Genomic DNA, 18,233 nt, shown 5'->3' with positions numbered 1-18,233 from the left:
AGCCTGACCTCCAGCCACTGCCAGACTGCCTCGGAGCTGGCCAGGCCTCCCTCGGGGGCACGCCTGGCGGGAGGAAGGGGCTGAGGGTCATTTCTGCAGGGCTGTGCAAAGGATTGGCTCATGGGTCACACTTTCTTGGTAGCTTTGTGCCAGTCCTTGAGGTCCTTCCCAGCTGTCACCAAGGCAGGCTGGGCAGGATGGGCTGTTGTCACTCTAGGACATGAAATAAAACAACGCGGATGCTGGATTCTCCAAGGTGAAAAAGAGGGAAGTTTAATTCTGATTCCAGCATTTATAGATTTCCAGGTGACAGTGGATTGGAGGGTGACAGTGCCACCTCTCCACTGTCCACACTGTCCTTGTCCATGCTGGAAAAACCAAAAGTCCATCAAATTTCTTCTCCTCCAGAAAAGAATGCAAAACAATAAGTATTTACAGAGAAGCACGTGAGAAAGTTCATTACAAGAATGTAAATATCAGAAGGCTCAGGAGGACTCAAAAGAACAGGGTGACAGGCTGGGATGTGCAGGGCTGAGTGAAAGGGCTCCTCTTGCTAACTTCTGTTGGTGTATTGTGGAAGGGAGAGCATCTGTGTGGTGCAGGTGGTGGTTCCCCTTGTCAGCTTTTGATGGGGAGGCTCTCTAAAGCTCCTGAAAGCAGTCTCCCCAGCCAGGGTAGATGTTTTACCTGAGTCCATTGCTGAGGAAAGTTATGGTGTTAGTAAGTGTCAAGTGTGATGAAGTCATCTTCTGTCTTACGTTTTTCATGTCTTCTGCTGAGGGAGGTGAGGCTGTTTGTGGGGCTGGGGTACTAATTTGTGCAGCAAACACCCACTTGAAGGGTTGGGGGAGCAGTGTCTGGACAGATTTGATGAAGGACCTTGGGCAGTGTCTCACAAATGGCAGAAATGACATCCTGCTCTGTGGAACCTCTGCTGTGTGGCTCTCGCTCTCCTAAGAGCTGAACATCCTTGGCTCTGGCCTCTCCACAGCTCCTCAGGAATGCAGCCAGAGCTGATGAGGAGGGCAGGACTGCCCTGGCTTGGAGAGGCAGACAGCAGCCCTGAGATCATCGGGGCACTGCAGAGGAGCCAGTTAGACAGTGCTTCCCCCGTTCATAACCTGGCACAGAAGTGGCACCAAAGCAAGGCCACCGATGGCCTTCCTGAGCGTGGGTGGCTCCAGGGCTCTTGTCAGCTGTTGTCTGGTCCTGGTTCAAGAGTATTTACAGACTCTCTTCTCTTCTCCCCTCCTCCATAACAGAAGCAAGGAAGAAATGCTCTCCTGGATCCTGAGGATCAACCTTGTTGCTGCCATTTTCTCTGCTCCAGCCTTCCCAGCTGCAATCTGCTCCATGAAGAAGTTCTGCCGCCCGCTCCTGCCTTCATCCATGACCAAGCTGTGCCAGGTAATGTGTGAGAGAAGGAGTGCTGGAGGGGTGCCCAGTGCTCAGCAAGCCCTTCAGCCCAGGGTGAGCCCATCTGCAGCTCTCCCTGTTCCTGCCTGATGGACACACTCAGGTGCTCAGTGCAGGAACAGGGGAGTGGGGTGGGCAGCTTGGACAGATGTGGAAAATTCTGGCCTGTGGCCAGTGCTCCTTTTGCAATGGCTATAAACAGCCCTATGCACACACCTGCCTGTTGGTTCTAGCTTGTTCATTGTTTTTTGCCCATCACATCCCAGCACCTTCCTGTTGCTGGAGTGGAAACAGCAGAATAGCTCCAGAGTTGGTGCTGCAGAGCCCAACAGCCCAGGTTTATATCATGGCACCTTCTTGTTTCTGGAGTTCAAAACCCACAGACAAAAGGGATGTCTGAGTTCCAGTCCATAGGGAAAGCTTTGGAAACAAGGGGGCACAGTGCACCAGGCTCAGCTAACCAAGAGCAGCTGCCATCCAAAGAGTGGCTTTCGTTTCCCTTTCCAGGGAAGGCCCAACGTGCCTTAGCACTTCCAAAAAGTAGGGACACACTGCCACTGCGCCCCAGCAAAGGAGGGGACAGCCTGAAATGTCAGGGCAGAGGCACAGCTGCTGTCTGCTGAGAGAGATGTGGCCAGATGGTCACCTTTGTCAGAGCCCAGATGGGGAGGGTACTTCTGTCTCTGAAAAGAGCAGGATGAGCAGCTCGTGGGACAGCACTGCTGCTGCCTGGCTGGTACAGGATGCATGTTACAGGAGCATTCTGTGCTTATGATGCCAAAGATGCCTCAGTGCCAAAGAAATCCACTCTTGGCACTTGAGATAGGTGAGCTTTGCTCTTACTCCAGTACCTGTGTTTGAGCTGCTCCTTATCAGATGGATTTGCAAGTGCACAGCACACCTTTGGCTCCAGCACAGTGGCTGAGCTCAGCCCTTGCAGAGAGAGTTCCCCCAGGCACAGGCAGGCGGAGCACGCGGGTGCTGCACTCCACGTTTTCATACCTGACACGCTTCTCTCGGCAGGAGGAACAGCTGAGGTCTCATGAAAATAAAATGAAGCAGATTGCAGACGAATTAGCAGAGCATAAATTACATCCTGTAGAGAAGAGCCTCAAGTCAAAAGAGGCTGAGGAATACAGACTCAAAGAACATTACCTAATATTTGAGGTAAAGGAACTTTCATCTTTTCTGTGATAAATGGTACCTTGGCTGATTGAGGAGAGCAGAACTCCAGAGTGGGTGCTGTGAGTCTGGGAGAGAGTGAGAGGAGAGAGGAGGACAAGGGCTCCCAACTGGATGGGGGTCTTGGGGCAGCAGCAAGCCTCACTGTTTTGCACTGAAGCTGAAAAAAGAAAAAAGAGCCATTTCTTTCCCTTTCTGATTTCTAACCAGGGGAGGGAAAAACTGACAAGAGAAAGAAAGTCTTCCTTTACTGTGCCAAATTTTGACATTTCCTCAGGTCCCAAGTACGAGACTGGTTCAGCTCTCACTGTGACTCAGTCTTTTTCAGCAACATCAATAAAAAGCAAAGGGAATCCCTGGGAGAATTAATCCTGTTTCGCTGCAACCATTTTTGTAAATAAAGCCAAACCCAGTGTTACAGCTGATTACAGACCCTTTGAGGATCCATGTACATAAGTTTTAACTCCCTGTAAAGTCTAAGAAGCATTTAATTGTGGGAGAAACGTGGCACTTTGTTCCAGTGAGAGTTAAGCAGAAGATGTGGTTCATGCCATATAGGTGTCAGTGGGAAGGGACTGCTGGAGGCCTCTAGTCTTGCTTCCAGCAGGAATATTCCTAGTCTTAGCCCAGACTGAGTGTGCCATTTAGTGGCCGAGCCCCAGTAATCACTAAGGATGGAAATATCCCACCTCCCTCATGCCAGGGCTGCACCATCCTTTTGTGTAACACCCAGCCTGATTCTCCAAAGCCACAGCTCCCAGCTGCTGGTTCCCTTGTCTTTGTACCAACTTTCCAAATAGTTGCTGCTGCCTCCCTTTTTCCAGCCTCTGGTTTTGGATGCCTGCAGAGAAGTCTCTGTCTGAGCTTTTCTCTGGGCTGCCTTTTCAGTCTTCAAGGAGAAGCTGGCACTTCCAGGGCATAATTCATCTCATCTGTCTTATGAGATGTGCTCCAGAAATGCTTGTTTCTTTGTGCTGACAAAGAAGCCAGCACAGGCTGCTTCTGAAATGTTAAGAGAAAGGATGGGTATTACACAAGCCCTCAAAAAGATCCCATCTAGCATTGGAACAGAGGATCCAGGCAGAGAGGATGCCTCCCTTTATCCTCTGCTCTGTGAAGAGCACTGGGGGCACAACTCAGCAGCAATAACTGAACCACTGGATGGAAACAATGACAAGCAGCAGTATTTTAACCAATCAAGGTGAGCTCCTAAATCAGGAAGCAGCAGGTCTGTTGGTCTCATTTTGCCCCCAGTATCCTCCTTATACAATCACAGTGGCAGCCAAGACCTGTAAAAGCAACTGGAGAGTCCTAGACAGACCCAGACCCACCTTTCTCCTCAGACCTTCAAACAATCAGTCTTTGCACAGACCAGGCAATGTGCTGGGGTTGAATTTGTGGGGCGTGATTAGTGATGGCATGGGATGGGTTTTCCTGCACTAGCTGATGGAATTGTTCCTGCGTGCCACACACACCATGGCCTGTCCCTGTTCCCAGGCTCTCTGTTCCCTCTTTCCCTGCAGAAGAGCCGCTATGAAACGTACATCAACCTGCTGTGCATGAAGATCAAAGTGGGGACAGATGACCTGGAGAGGATCGAGACCAGTTTCTTCAAGGTGGAAGCCGACGACATCGCTTTGCGGAAGACGCACTCCAGCCCTTCCTTGAGCCAAGGGCACATGTCCCTCAGCTGTAAGGCAGAAAAGGACATTTTGGAGCAGAACACTTAACAAGGAACATGTGCACGGCGGGATGAACCGGCGATGCTCTGCGCTCCTGGACTTAGATTGATGAGCACAATTTTACTTAGGAAGTTATATGAGCAAAACTGTAGACATGTATGACATGGGGATTGCTCTAGTGAAAGAAATCAGAAAAGCTTTAGTTGACACTCTCTGACAATGCTCTGGCATTTCAGCATCATCTCTTCTTCATTCCCAACTGCACCAGTGGCTTTTCTTTCCCTCCTGCTGCAGCCTGCACAACAAAGGGATATGCTGGTTCTTCAAGGGCTGGGTTGCTCTTTCCTCCACCAGCCCGGTCTCTCTCCTTCCCTCCCTGGATCCCCAGTGGTTCATGGTCACAGTCGCTGGCAGTGCAGGAAACTGAGCTGAGATGACGTCTGTGGCACCACCAGCGCTCCCAGAGAAGGGCACAGGGTGGCAGGGGCACATCCCTGCCCCACGAGGAGCACGGCGTGACAGGACGGGTGTCGTGAGCTGGTCACCGAGCGGGCGAGAGGCGCCTTCAGCATGGCCACGTGGGAATGTCACCTGCCCCTGGCAGGAGAAGCCTGAAGGGTTCTCTGTCACCTTACCCTTTTTATATATATATATATATATATACATATGAATATATATAAATAAATATATATATATAAGGAAACTTTAACCTGGGTTTTTAACCTCAGTGTGCAAGTGAAGGCAAGCTGCCTGGGGAAGACACTAGGGATGTGGAGGGTCTGACCAGCCCACCAAGATGTTCTAAAAAAAATGGAATAGCTGTGTATCTTTTTTGTTTCTTTTTTCTCCTTTTTTTATTCGAATGGAAATCCCACCTGGCTTTGCTGTGAAACATCGCTCTCCCATTCCTGCTTATTCAGACAAACTGCCCCAGTGGCTGCCAGTTTGGCGACCAGGGGACCCACCACTCTGGGTTTGAGGCACAACTGGAGCTGTGTGCAAGCTCCAGTGGAACCTTTGTGAGCAGGAGTGATCCCCCTGCCCATCCCTGCTGTATTCCTCCATCCTGCAATGCACATGCTGTACTCTTTTAAGTGGGAATTGTGTTTCTGTTCCTTTCTGCTGTCTGTGGTCCAATGATTTACTGTTGTGCTGAAGTGACTCCTCTGCATTTCAATGCCACGACTGTCCTCCCACACTTTATTTATTTCACTGTTTCGTTTGATCCTTTATCTCAGATCGCTTTTCTTTCCCCTAGGTGTGTTCACAGTAATCAAGTTCCAGTTTTGAAGGATCTTGTAGCTGCTAATTACAGTCATTTATCGTTTATATTTTGCAGCATTTTTTAAACAAACAAAATAAGATTTATTTGGACCTTCAATGTTTGAGAGCCTATGGACTACTGTTTTCCATGATGGTTCATGACACTAAAAACCTCTTCTCAACTTTATCGCCTCTTCTTTTATCTCTGTTTCTTTGTACAGTTTGATAGTTTATTTGAAATGATGCACTAAGAATCATGTAAAAAAAGAATAACAATAAAACTGAATCTGTTGGTAAAGAGAATTGATCTGAAGCATCGTTCCACCGTGTGCTGGATTGATCCCAGATTTCACAGCACCAGAAGGTCAGGCTGATTCAGATATGCACCAGCACCTGATGCAGAGAAGCCAGGATCCTATGGACAGACAGCATCAGAAAACATGGATTCCTTTCCCCAAGTGTGTACCAGCCCACCCATGCTCTTGGATGGCCCTGGAGCAGGTGTGGATAGATGGGCTGCTTTGGGAGCACATTGAAGTATCTCTTCCCTCTTCCTGCATCCCAGGTGTGTCCAGCCACATACAGCCTAGAGATTTATGGGAGCAGAAAGATACCAAGCCCTGCATTGTGACTGGAGATGTTCTCACAACGGTACCCAGAGGAGTCTGTGGCTGTTCCTCCAAGGCATCCTTGCTTTTGTGCCAGGTATTACAGACATTCCTGCACTGGAGACCCCCAAGATGTTCCTGCTCGCATGAAGTGTCTGGTGCTGAGACTCTCACAGTGGAAGTCCGGGGGCCCAACTCCTTGTCTCCAAAATCCCAGGTAATATTTTGTATTTCAGTCTTCCCTTTCTGAGCCTCCCTTCCAGATGCAGTGACATCTCCAGTGTGTTTGAGCTGCCACCAAGAGCAGCTCAGCCCCCTGGCTGAAGGTACCAGTCTGCCATCCTCAGCTGGGATGCAGAGAAAAGAAAGATTTCAAAGTCTCCTCTGGGCAGCAGGAAAGAGACTCAGCTGATGTCAGACAACACTTGGTGAGACAGCTCAGGGTATTAAACTTGCTCTTGCTGAGTACCTGCAGTTTGCCTCCTGCACAAGTCCTGATACAGGTGGATCACAGGTGCATAAAAATGTCTTGAGAGCATCTTACCTACATGAGGGCAGAGCCAAAAATGCCTTGTTGACCAATCAACAGCCTCAGCTTGTGACTTGGAAGAAAATGGATTTTTTTCATCCCTTTGCTCCCTTCTTGGAGGTCAAGGACCCAGGTACCCACCACTAACAGGGAAGAGCAGCATCTCAGAGGAATTAGGCAGCCACATCACGGCTTCACATCACTCAGATGCACTTTCTGCACATCCCCAGGCAGTGCCAGCCCCTCCAGCAGGCACCACGACTGCTTTGGGTCTCACACAACCTCACCTGGCAGTGGTGGTTCAGCCTGACCTCCCTGCCAGGCCACTTGCCCTGCACACAACCACAGTCCCTTTAGGGACTTCTTTTTCGGGGAGACTTTGTGACCCCAAAGCCAGGATCCAGCACTCGTCCCCTGCTTGTGCCTCCCATCTGTGTCAGGAAAGCAACTCCTTGCCCTCTGGGAAGGGCACTAAAGGCACCATGCATGCAGAGGAGAGCTGTCAGGAGGCTCTGGTGGCTCCCCCACCTGTGAAAATTGCTGTAAAATATTTACGGCAAAACCCTAGGAGCACGCACGGCTGGAAATGAGGAGTCTAAAAATAAACCAGCCAGGGAAAAAAAAGAGAGATGCAGGCTTCCTTCAGAGGCAATTGGAGAGAAAATTGAAGTAGCGTTACTGCCTCTAAATATAGAACACAATTATGGGAATCAAGGGGCACGTTTAACAAAAAAATCACCACAAAGAATCCTGAGGCTGCCATGGCTCAGAGTTACTGGTGTCTCAGCAGATGCAGGATATCACAGATCCCTGCAAACCACAGAGCAGGGGGATATCCCCCTGTGCAGGGCAAACCCACAGCTCCTCTCCAAGGGATCCAGAGAGATTCCTGGTGGGGATCAGCTGCATTGAGCACACCCTGAGATGAGGCCACATGATTGTTCTGCAGGGAGACCCAAGAGCTGGACCTTCTTGTAATGCAGATGCTGCTGTGCCAGCCTTGGGGGGGGCTTCTCCATGAGTGGAGCTCACAGATCCCAAGGAGAGCCAGGCAGGGAGATGGGGCTGCTTTGGGAAGACAAAGGCACCCAACCTCTCTCTTCCATGTGCCTGGTTTCCCCAGAGATCAGCCTTGGTGATCATCCACACGTGTCCCTTCCAAGGGGTGGGGTCATCTCTGCCCTTTCCTGTCCATCTCACCTTGCTCTGGGAGCCACTGGAGGAGCTGAGATGGATCAAAGGCAATGGGGATCTGGGGCATGTCCCAAGAGGAACAGGAGAGTGGAGAGCTGCGCTGCTGCCTTGGTCCAGCAAGGCTTGGGGCTGCACAGATGTGGGGCACCATGTGCCCAAAGGCAAATGTCACCCAAATCAGGACTTGACCCCACCACCTTTATCCCAGGTCTAACATTTTTGTTGGGTGACATGGGCAGGAGGGCAGGGTTCTTCAGCCTTTAGCCTTCTGGGAAACCAGTGCTGAGATGCCTTCATCCAGGGTGAAGTGCTGAGCCCTCTGGTCTGTCTGGAGGTCTCACAGAACAGGCAATGAATGTTTGGGATGGCCTGTGACACAGCTGGGTAAGCTCCAGGGCAGTGGGCATCCTGGGGGAGTTGGAGCAGGAGAAGGCCAGGCTGTGGGGGTGCTTAGCCTGGCCTCCAGCATGGGCAGCACTGTGAGGGCTGGGCAGTTCTCTCACAGCTCTGAGCATTCATAGAATTATAGAACGATTTGGGTTGGAAGGGGCACTAAAAATCATCTAGTTCCATCCAGATCAGTCAGTTCCAGCCTATCCCTTTCAATAGGATTGACTCACTGTAACAGATCCCTCTCTTGTGGAGTTCAGCTGGGGCTTTTGGATGCCTGTTCATGTCACTAAGCAGGAACAGGGGAGTGAGTTCTGAGCTGGGTGGAGCCATGGGTGCCACCTCAGGGATTGTGCTGCTGTGCCCACACCACACTGTCAGTGAATCCCTCTGTGGGATAGCCAGAGACACAGATTTCCCATGGAGGAGCTGAACCAGGGACTTTGTGGGTGGGTCAGTGCTGCATGGCAGCACGGCACTGCCAGGATTGGACCCAACACATCTCCACCTCACTCAAGTCACTAAATAGGTGCCAGGTCACAGCACATGCCAATCATCCTGACCACTCTTGGCACATCTGGACACTAGCATGGTTCAAGTGAAGGGGGATCTCCAGATCTGCAGTTGGAGGAGGAATGGCACCCCCAGAGATGTGTGGGCAGCATTCACTCACCTCAGTGAGCCTCCACTCCTGAGCCCTGCAGGGAAGGTGAAATGTCCATGCCAGGAGAAAAGTACCCACTTATGGGTCTTTATGGGCATAAGGATCCTTGCTGAACCAGAGCATCTCTCGTGTGAGGAAGGGATGAGGGAGCTGGAACTGTCCAGCCTGGAGAGGAGAAGGGTCAGGGGGGCCTTATCCTTGTGTATAAATAACGGATGGCAGTGACAAAGAGGGAGCTGGACTCTTCTCAGCAGTGTTCAGGACACGAGGCAATGGGTCTAAAATAGTAAATGAGGCAAAGGGTCCAAATCAAGAATTAGTAAATCCAGTTTGTGTGGGAAATGGCTTTGTAGAGAGTGTTCAGGATTTGATAGAAGGCCTACACAGTATGAATCTGTATGCAAACTTTGAGATAAAAATGCCAGTTTGAATACAAGAAGACAAGATTTTGCTTTAGGAGGGACAGAACAATGGCAGAGGTTACCCAAAGAAGTTGTGGTGCTGCCATCCCTGAAGATACTCAAACCCTGACTGGACACAGGCCTGGGCTGCTGAGTCTGGGTGAGCTGGTGAGCAGGAAACGTGCAAGAAGTCTCCTCCAGCCTCAACCAGTCTGTGATTCCGTGTATGGTGCCTGTCACAGCTCCCTATTTGCCCCCCAAAGGGCCTGAGATTAATGCAGCCCACAGCTTGTTATTTCTTATTTTATTTATAATATAAAAAATGTTCAAGTGTTAAACAGTCAAGAGTTCTGACATTCAGACAATCCAGAGCAAACTTTGACAATCATCTTATGACAAATTAGCAGAGTTTTCTATCTGACCCCATCACGGGTGAGGAATAGAGGGTTTAGTTACTTTATTGCTAAAAGTTAAATGAAATAATACACTGTCAATTGTTGTATTATCTTCTCAGTCACAGCTTCACCATGCATCCAATCTACAGTATCTGAAATGCAAAGGACATGCAGAAGTAAAAATATAAAAAGAAAAAAGTCAGGCTACAATGTAAACAGGTTTGCTGCAGAGAACTGAGGAGAGGGGGGCACTTCCACGGGGGATGCTCTGCCGCCGGGACACGCAGGACTGTCTCTTTGCGCCACAGAGCCGACGGCCAGAGCTGCTCCGGGTTTGGGGACGCGACGTCCGTCACCGATGGCAGGAGGTGACGGTACCAACTGTCCTTACAGCACTTGGCACGGCCGTGGGGACAATCCGCTCGCTGGGTCCCCCAGCAGGGCCCTGCCCGGCCACGGCAGCGGCGACAAGCGGAGCCCAGAGCGCTCGGGGTCCTGCTGACCCCTGGGCACATGGCCTGGCACCGTGTCCAGGGTGACACGCGGCCGTCTGTGCCACGGGACCACCCTGTGGGTGTCCCCCGGCAGCCTGGCCAAGGGTGTCACCCAGGACACCACAGCTCCAGCCACGGCTGCACCGCTCAGCCGAGGGACGCCGCGGCCAGCACGGCTCCGGGGCGGCCACGGGCACCGCGGCTGAACGGGGCTGGCTCAGCCACCCGGATTCAAGGGGACGTGACAGGTGTGATCCACCATGGGCACAGGGCTGTCTGCCTGGCTTCACTACAGATCTGTGCCAACCCCACTCCAGACCCACCGGTGAGATGGCCAAAGGTTGAGAGCTAGATTGTAAGGGCTGCTGCTGCTGCGCGATTTCGTTTTCTCTTCCTACCTGTGTGGCAAAAGAAACGTTATTTCTGCATTTCAGCACAGTGCTGTTGGGTTCTTTTTCTCCTGATTTAAGCAAAAATACAAGTAGTTTACAGGGCAAGACAGATCCTCGTTCGACATGATAATGGAAATGCTCCCACTCATGTCCTTAATGTGTGTTTAAACAATACTTTAAAGAATAGGATCATTAATAGCAGGGTACGGGGCAAAGTGGCAAGGCTGTTTTCTTCCAACAGAAGAGCGCCCTTGTGACAGGTTGTCTCCCAAACAAAAATCTATGACCTTAAAAATGCTACTGAAACAGAATCCTCGGCATGAATCCCAGCACTAGCATACAGCAAAAGGCACCACGATAGTTTTGTTTTCTATTTTTAAGTAGTCAAAAATTGGCCCACTTTTTTTTTAACTTTATTGTTTGTTTTCTTTTCTTCTTCTTTTTTTTTTTTTTTTTTTACTTTTTTTTTCTCGGAAGCTGTAAATCAAGACATTACATATAAATAGAGATTCCCTATAAAAAAGTCATTGTCGTTAGCTATTATAAGACAACTTTGCTAAAATGAAAATAAAACATTTTTATTTGTTATATTTTTTGTTTTTCCCTCTTTTATATAAAATAAAAATATTTTTATTTTTTTGTTCTGTCTCGTTCTGCGGTTTGTGTGGTTTTGTCTCGCCCTCGGCCTCCCTCCTCTCGGCCTCCTCCACGCGGGTCGCCCATGCAGGAGCGTGGGAGGTGCCTAGAGAGGGTCGGGGTCCGCTTTGGGCGCCACGTGCGCCAGGCTGCCGCGGCCGCCGTCGCCGTGCGCGCTGTGCCCGCGGCACGAGTAGTGAGTCCGGCTGTCGCCCGGCCGGTGCAGCGGCGGCGACTCCGCGTGCGTCGCCTCATTGTTCTGAGTGCTTAGGAACGGCGTGCTCTCGGCCACCAGCTCCTCGTCAGACTCGCTGTAAGAGGCGCTGCTCAAGGAGAAGGAGTCCCGGACGGCTCTGGCTCTGTGAGGGATGTGCCCGTTCAGTTTGGATTTTTTCCACCGCCTGTTGCTGCTGGCTGTTTTCTTTGGCTGCTCTAGCGCTGTGACGTACTCCTGCGTCGTCTCGTACTCGTCGTCCTCTGTGATGCGGAAGGGGCTGGAGGGCAGGCTCCCCATGCTGTCATTTAGGTAGGTCTTCCTTTGGTAGTAGCTGTCGTACCTCTGCGTGTCCTGGAAGGGGAGCTGGTACCGCCGCAGGAGGGGCTGCTGCTCCTCCACGCGGAAGCTGATGGGGGCTGCCGGCGGCAGGGACACGGCGTGCGCCGAGTTGGGGGACGTGATCTCGAAGGTGGGCACCTGCGTGGTCATCGAGTAGTGGAAGTCAACGGGCGACAGGCGTGCTGGTGTGGTCAGGGCCGACACGTACCTGGAAAAGCAACACCTCTGTTTGGACACCGAACAGCCCAAAAACCACCAGCTTTGCTGAACACCTGGCCCAGGGACCCAGGAGGCCTCCTGTAAGACCAGAACGCAACAAAGAAGTCAGAGGAAGGTGGGAGTCCCAATAGCTAACGTAATCCACGCATGTGAATTACCAGGAGCTGCATGCTGTCTGTGACCGCCGTGGGAGACAAACACATGGGGTGCCACGTGTAAGAGCTGTGTCTGGGCTGTTGGGGTCCACTGCGGCTAGCTATGGACCCCAGCCCACACAGTCTTACGCAGACCTAAGCAAAAGACTGGAAGTGCTCTTCCCCACCCGGGAACCTACATGGTGTGTTTATTTCCAAGGTGGGCAAGAAGCCGTGGACTCAGGGTGGGAGAATTTATACCCTGGGAATGGGACGCAGAGGAGGACCACAACCAATGGGATACAAGTGGGGAGGGACAGGGGGAAGGACTGACCAGGGAAGAGACCATCAGGGAGTACTGGGGACTGGGGTGGGTGAGGGAGAAACCATGTGACAGGAGAGGGGGAAGAACAAACCACATGATACAACATAAACTGTTCAGTGCAGTATAAAGACTACTCTGTGCAAATCTCTAATAACCCAGTGCAAAACAACAACTAAATAAACAATTTAGTGCAATACAATGGCCTCCAGTGAACCTGCTCATGGAGGTTCTCCTGGGGAATCAGCTGGAGGGACCTTGCACTGCTGTGCCAAGGGAGGCTGAGCTGCCGGCTTCAATGGGCAGCATGTGCTGGGTATCCCCCAAACTGCTTCTCCCGAGGGACTCGGTGCACAATTCCCACTCTGCATCACTGCAAACCCTGCAGCATCTCCCAGCAGGCTGAGTCATGGCTTCACTGCCTCTCATCTGCCTGACAGCTGCTTTCTGTTCCCTCTGGAGCTGCCAGGCTTGTCTCTGAGGAAGGTCCCTGGAATTCCCTCTTCCTGCTCAGGCCACAGATGGGGAAGCCCTGGGCATTGCTTTCTCTGACTTAGCAAAAATCTCGTGTCTCAAAAAGCCATCCAAAAACCCATCTACCACTTTCATCTGCTCTAGTGAAAACATCAGTGTGGTCACTCAGGTCTGGTCTAGCCCCTCTCTCTAACCCTTTCTTCAGCACCACCTCTTTCTAAGGAGCAGATCTTGTTTCCTCTTGATATTCCCAGTGATATCTCTGCCCAATTCCACCTGCCCAGGCTCTCTCACTCACCCAGGCGTTTTTACTCATGTGTTTTGTGATGCATGAGATCTCCACAGGAGCTGGGTCAGTCTGCCTGAATGGTCTAGGGACAGGAATGAGAGCAGGAGATGCTGCCTTTCTCCTTTGCCCCATGGGTAAGTTCCACTGCCTTGAAAGGGAACTGCCAGAGAGGGGCAATGTGGCCACCAAGAGTCACTCATGGCCACCTGCAAAGGGCTGGAACAAGGGTGGAGATGTGCCTCTGCTCCATGAGGAACCAGACTGGGAAGAGGACAACTGCTGCTGGTGGTGTCTCAGCTCTGCAGTTGTGTTCCTTGAAGGCTGGGTCCTACCAAGTCCTGTCCCAAGGCTGTGCCCACGTGCAGCACCTTCTCTCCTGGCCATCCAGGATGGTGCTGAAGACAGACACCTTTTCCCCAAGCACCTGAGGGCCAGACGCTGCTTGGCAGCCCACCAAGCTGCCCAGGTATTCTCCCAGCCAGTTTTTCTCTACAGTTGCTGACTGCAGCCAGGCATATTCCACACCCATCATCCCTGTGCTCCAAACCTACATTGCCACCAGGGTGCAGAGCTGGCTGCTGCCCCACCTGAGTGGCCTCCTGGGGGAACTGGGCTTCCTCTGGCAGGACCGGGCCTGGAGTTTCCCCAGTTCTACCACGGCACCGCCACTCTAGGGCTGGCAAAGGCGAACATTTTTGGGCTTGGCACAGAGGCATGGCTTGCCTCGGCTGCGCTGTGGTGGCAGCAAGCAGTGGGGTCTGACCTCTCGCTGTGGGGCGAGTCGCGCAGGGAATCCACGGAGTCGCGGTACTGCGTCGTGGGCCGCCGCTGCTCCTCGATGCAGAAGGTGGCCCCGCGCCGAGCCCGCGCCTCCACGCACGCAGGGCTGTTGCATTTACTGGTTCCCACCGAGGACAGCATTATCCCAGACTGGGAATCTGAAGTCAGGCTCTCTGTTCGCTCCAAGCTCCAGGTGTGGCTTTCATGTCTGTGGAGCAAAGCCCATGCGGACGGTGAGCAAGGAACCCCCACCCAGCTGTTCTCCAAAGACACAGGCTCTGCTCACGCTCAGCTCTGCACCTCTGCACTGCTGTCCCCCTTCTCCCTCTCTCTCATTAGGATACATCTGGCCCGGGAAGCCCAGATTCCCAGCCCTACCTTTGATTTGCCATTCTTTGCTCTCCTTCTTGGAGATGCCATTAGAGGACAAAGGAAGTAAACCAGTGCAATAGCAGGTATTTATCCCACCACGGAGGAATACATGCCTGGTAGCAGGATGGGACAGCCTCTGGAGGGAGGCCAGGGCAATTCTGCTTTGTGCTTGCAAAGTGTTCTGGGTGTGGAATAACACATTGGCTATGCCAAGGCAAGTCAGCCAAATTCCTTCAAATGTGGCACCTGCACTGCCAAGTGACAGCCCCTTTGGAATTGCTACCAGAGAGCAGCCAGGAGAAGCCACTCAAAATTAGCAGAACAAAGTCTACCAAAGATTTTGGCAGGAAAACACTTTCAAGGTGCTAGACTAAGACCATGATGTGCTGAGCAGGTGCAGCCCCACCAGCCCCAGCCTTGGTGCAAAGAGAACATCCCACGAGGACTCACTGGGGATGCACAGAGCCACCTGCACACTGGGGTCCCACCAGTGCCACGGCCACCACGCTGATCCCAGCATTGCAGAAATACGTGATCCATGGGAGCAACCCCTCTGAGCTCCCAAACTCCAGATGGAGCTGCGTGGGTGGAGGATTTTGGGTGGGGGTTTACAGAGGAGAGCAGCCCTCATTAAGATTTCCCAAGAACTTGTTAATTATTGATGGCTCCAGGCACATGCTCATTTATAACTTCAAACAGCGTCCTCATTAGAGGCACTGATGGAGTAAAATGGAGCCTGATTTTGCCAGTAGTTTGCCTCTGGCATGACTTCAAGAAGCACCTGCTTGCTGCACTTGACTCAGGAAAATGAGGTGGCAGGTCGCCATGACCAGAGGCTACCCAAGGTAGGTGCCTCCCTACAGCTGTCATGAGCTAATGCTGCCCTCCAGACATACCTTTGTGTCTTCAGAGGGTGCCCAGGGATGGCCCAGGCCTTTTAAGTGAGCATGGAAGGCCAGCAAGGTGCAGCTCTGCAGGCACAGGAGCCTCTGTGCACCTGGCTCAAGCTTGCACACACCTAGCCAGGGCAGGGCTGAAGAGCATGAATGCAAAAAAAGCCTGGAGAACATATTGTCTAGCTCATGAGGAGTGGATTTCCCTAGAAAAAAGAATCATTCCCAGCCAATCAAGTCATTCCTGGCTCCCTCTCTACTTGTTGGAGGTATAGCCTGAGGAATCTGGGGAGGAATTCACCTGAAAATCCAAGTTCAACATCTGAAATTGATCTTGCCCATTGTAACTGAGAGTACTTGCTCAACCCTGAGGAATGCCTGGACCCTAAGGAAACCTGCCTGGAGCCATCTGTGAGCTTCAGCTGAAAGAATTCCTGCACTCCCTGATGAATGGTGAAAACCCCATCAGGCTAATGAAGGACATGAGCCAGTCACCTATCAAAGGCAAGAGATCTCCAAGGAAAACCCCTGTGACCTACTGGGAGAAGCACAACAGCTGTCTAAGAGGAGGAACTGGAACATCCAAGCTCAAAACAGCACAGGACTTTCTTTAGAGCATTTGAAAGAAAGACTTTTTTGGACATCATAGGAATAGAGAGGTCCATCTGCAATTTAAATGTTCTAAGAAACCTTGAGAAGATTTGGGTTCCAAGCCATGATGTTCTTCCCCCAGAGGTTATTTTGAAATGAAAACAAAAAATATGTATCATCCTTTGTCACAAAGCACTATTGGTACTTTCCTGCTAGACCAAGTTTTCCAAAAAGCTTCAGAATGACTTCCAGTGAAAGAGGAGCCACCACCTGAGGTGGAGGCTGATAAATTGCACAGGAGCATTTTCTTTCTGGTCAAAGCCTGTGACTTCCAAGTCAGACCTTGACTCTGAGGAAGCAATCAAAACATTTGGTGATATTTTGTGTAGTTTGTCTCCCACAAGGCAAATTCTAACATGAAACTCATAACCCCGCGTGTGCTTAATGAAGTATTTCAGATGGCACAACCTGCAAAACCTTTCCTACACCTATCCTCCCATTTGGGTCTGTGCAAAGCATGGAAGCACAGGCTCATTTCCTCCTGTTTTCCAGCTATGTCAGTGCTGCAGGATCCTGCTGGCACCTCCCTGCAGGTCAAGGAACACACTTTTCCACACCTCTCACTAACCAGCTGTGCTTTCAGAGTCCTGCAGGGTAGACATGGCTTGTATACCACTACAGAGCCAAACATCAAGTGAAAACAGAAAGGGAGGTGAAAGAAAAATCTTAGAATCTCACAGCAAAAAGCAGAACAAGGTCCAGAGAAAATGGTATACATCACCTCTGGCTGGAGGTTGGAGTGGCTGTGGAGCAGTGATGGGACGGGGAGCAGGAGTGACTTCCCGAAAAGGTTGTCTCTGTTTCCCTTCGGATCACGTGCTCAGTGGCAGAAACATTCTTAGAAATATACTGCAAAATAAGAAGAATCACACAGATCAGCCACCAGCCTGTGAGTGCTGCCAAGGAAAAATTTAGCTGGCCTGATTACTTCTGGTGAAGTTGGTGAGGACTGAGTGAGCCCAGAAGCTCTGCACCCCACAGGAAGGAGGGTGGAGGCTTTTTTCTGCCCCTTCACTTTGAACACTGGGAAAGGGCTGTGGCACAGGGATTGCAGAAGGGTTTGGAGAGCCAAGGGATTCCCCAAAGGACAGTGGTACCATGTGTAGCTACTGAGCAGAGACACATCTCTGCCCTCAGCTGGCTACACCTGACCGACGACCAGCAAAAAGAGATCAACGTGATATCTGTCAGAGGTGTGAGTCCTGCTGAAACACCAGATGTGATCCAAATATTTATGCTGAGATATTCCTTCATCTAACAACCAGACCAGCTTCTCAGAGGGGCACTGAGCTCTCTGAGAGTCAGTACTACGGGGCCAGGGGCTGTGGTTCTTAGAATTCCTTTTCTCCTTGCTTCATGGTTGGGATCCAACCTACCTAAATTTTAATATCCTAAGGCTGACCCAACAGAGCTTGCAGCTGATTGATTGGATTCATTTCTAACTACTTCTTGTTCGCCTCTGCTTCCCCATTCCCTTTTTCTGACCCCTTTCAAGGCCTTGGTCCAGCAAGGCACTTCAGCCCATTGATGGCCCTTGAGTTCACGGGGCTTGATGGGAATCTTGTATGACTGAAGTCACGAGAGTGGCTGAACTGCCCTCTGGATCCTGTCCTAGAGAGACTTAGATTGTTCTCATTGGTGTGACAGTGGCATCCCACCAGGACAGAACCCCTGGCATGGGCAGGTGGGCTGGTGGACAGCTGACCACATCACCCTGACGTGTTCCACCACGGTGACTCCGGTCACTGCCGTGCTGATCCCATTTGTCATCCCACCAAGTGGGACTTGACAGGATAGCATAATAAACAGGAAACATTGGGAACATCTCTCCTAGTGGAAATCAGGGTCACACTTGATTAATCAAAACAAGCCTATCCCAAATGCCTGAATCTCATCCTGTACTTCAAAGCAAAATCACATTTCCCTTCAGAGGTTGGTTTTGGAAATGTTTCCATGCAGAATCTTTCCCTTTGCTCCAGTTTGTTTGTGCTTTGCCCCTCACACTCAGGCACACAGGTGTGTGAGGATACACATCCAGGTCAAACCCCTGGCAGAATACAGCCCCTCAGGAGCATGCAGGGAGATGGAGGCAAAGGGTCTTACATCAGCCATTTGGATTTCCTCAGGATCCAAACGAGGATGGCTTGGCCCATTCGCAAGGCTCCGGTTTTGATGAGCAGGACACATGTTCTGCCGCAAGTGGTTATGCATTTGTTTCCTTTGTTTCCTTTAGAACAGAAAAAATCTATTAGGAACCTCTCTCAAGGGGCTCTGTGCCTCCAGAGATGAAAGAGAAG

The 18,233-nt window shown here is 51.1% G+C and overlaps 2 protein-coding genes across 8 annotated transcripts in view; one reads left to right on the top strand and one right to left on the bottom strand.

Moving 5' to 3' along the window:
* Positions 1–5,846, top strand: part of PSD2 (pleckstrin and Sec7 domain containing 2) — a 34,867-nt gene extending 29,021 nt beyond the window's left edge. Inside the window, exons 12-14 of the mRNA XM_018915656.3 lie at positions 1,263–1,407; positions 2,440–2,583; positions 4,122–5,846. Coding sequence (XP_018771201.2) covers positions 1,263–1,407; positions 2,440–2,583; positions 4,122–4,328 — 496 coding nt within the window. The 3' untranslated portion in view covers positions 4,329–5,846. The remainder of the gene's footprint in view (positions 1–1,262; positions 1,408–2,439; positions 2,584–4,121) is intronic.
* Positions 5,847–9,624: 3,778 nt separating this feature from the next.
* Positions 9,625–18,233, bottom strand: part of NRG2 (neuregulin 2) — an 85,959-nt gene continuing 77,350 nt past the window's right edge. For 5 of the 7 annotated variants that reach the window (XM_050979728.1, XM_050979729.1, XM_050979730.1 and 2 more), the window contains 4 exons: positions 18,040–18,163; positions 16,658–16,785; positions 14,004–14,228; positions 9,625–12,010 (listed from right to left, as the gene is read on the bottom strand). In XM_050979728.1, the coding sequence (XP_050835685.1) occupies positions 11,353–12,010; positions 14,004–14,228; positions 16,658–16,785; positions 18,040–18,163 (1,135 nt within the window). In that variant the 3' untranslated portion in view covers positions 9,625–11,352. The remainder of the gene's footprint in view (positions 12,011–14,003; positions 14,229–16,657; positions 16,786–18,039; positions 18,164–18,233) is intronic. The other 2 variants (XM_050979732.1, XM_050979734.1) reach the window with 1 other exon arrangement.

This window comes from Serinus canaria, chromosome 13 (assembly GCF_022539315.1).
Source record: "Serinus canaria isolate serCan28SL12 chromosome 13, serCan2020, whole genome shotgun sequence".
In the NCBI taxonomy this organism is placed as follows: Eukaryota; Metazoa; Chordata; class Aves; order Passeriformes; family Fringillidae; genus Serinus; species Serinus canaria.
Note: the sequence above shows the minus strand (reverse complement) of the source record. Positions and strands in the feature narration are given on the sequence as shown.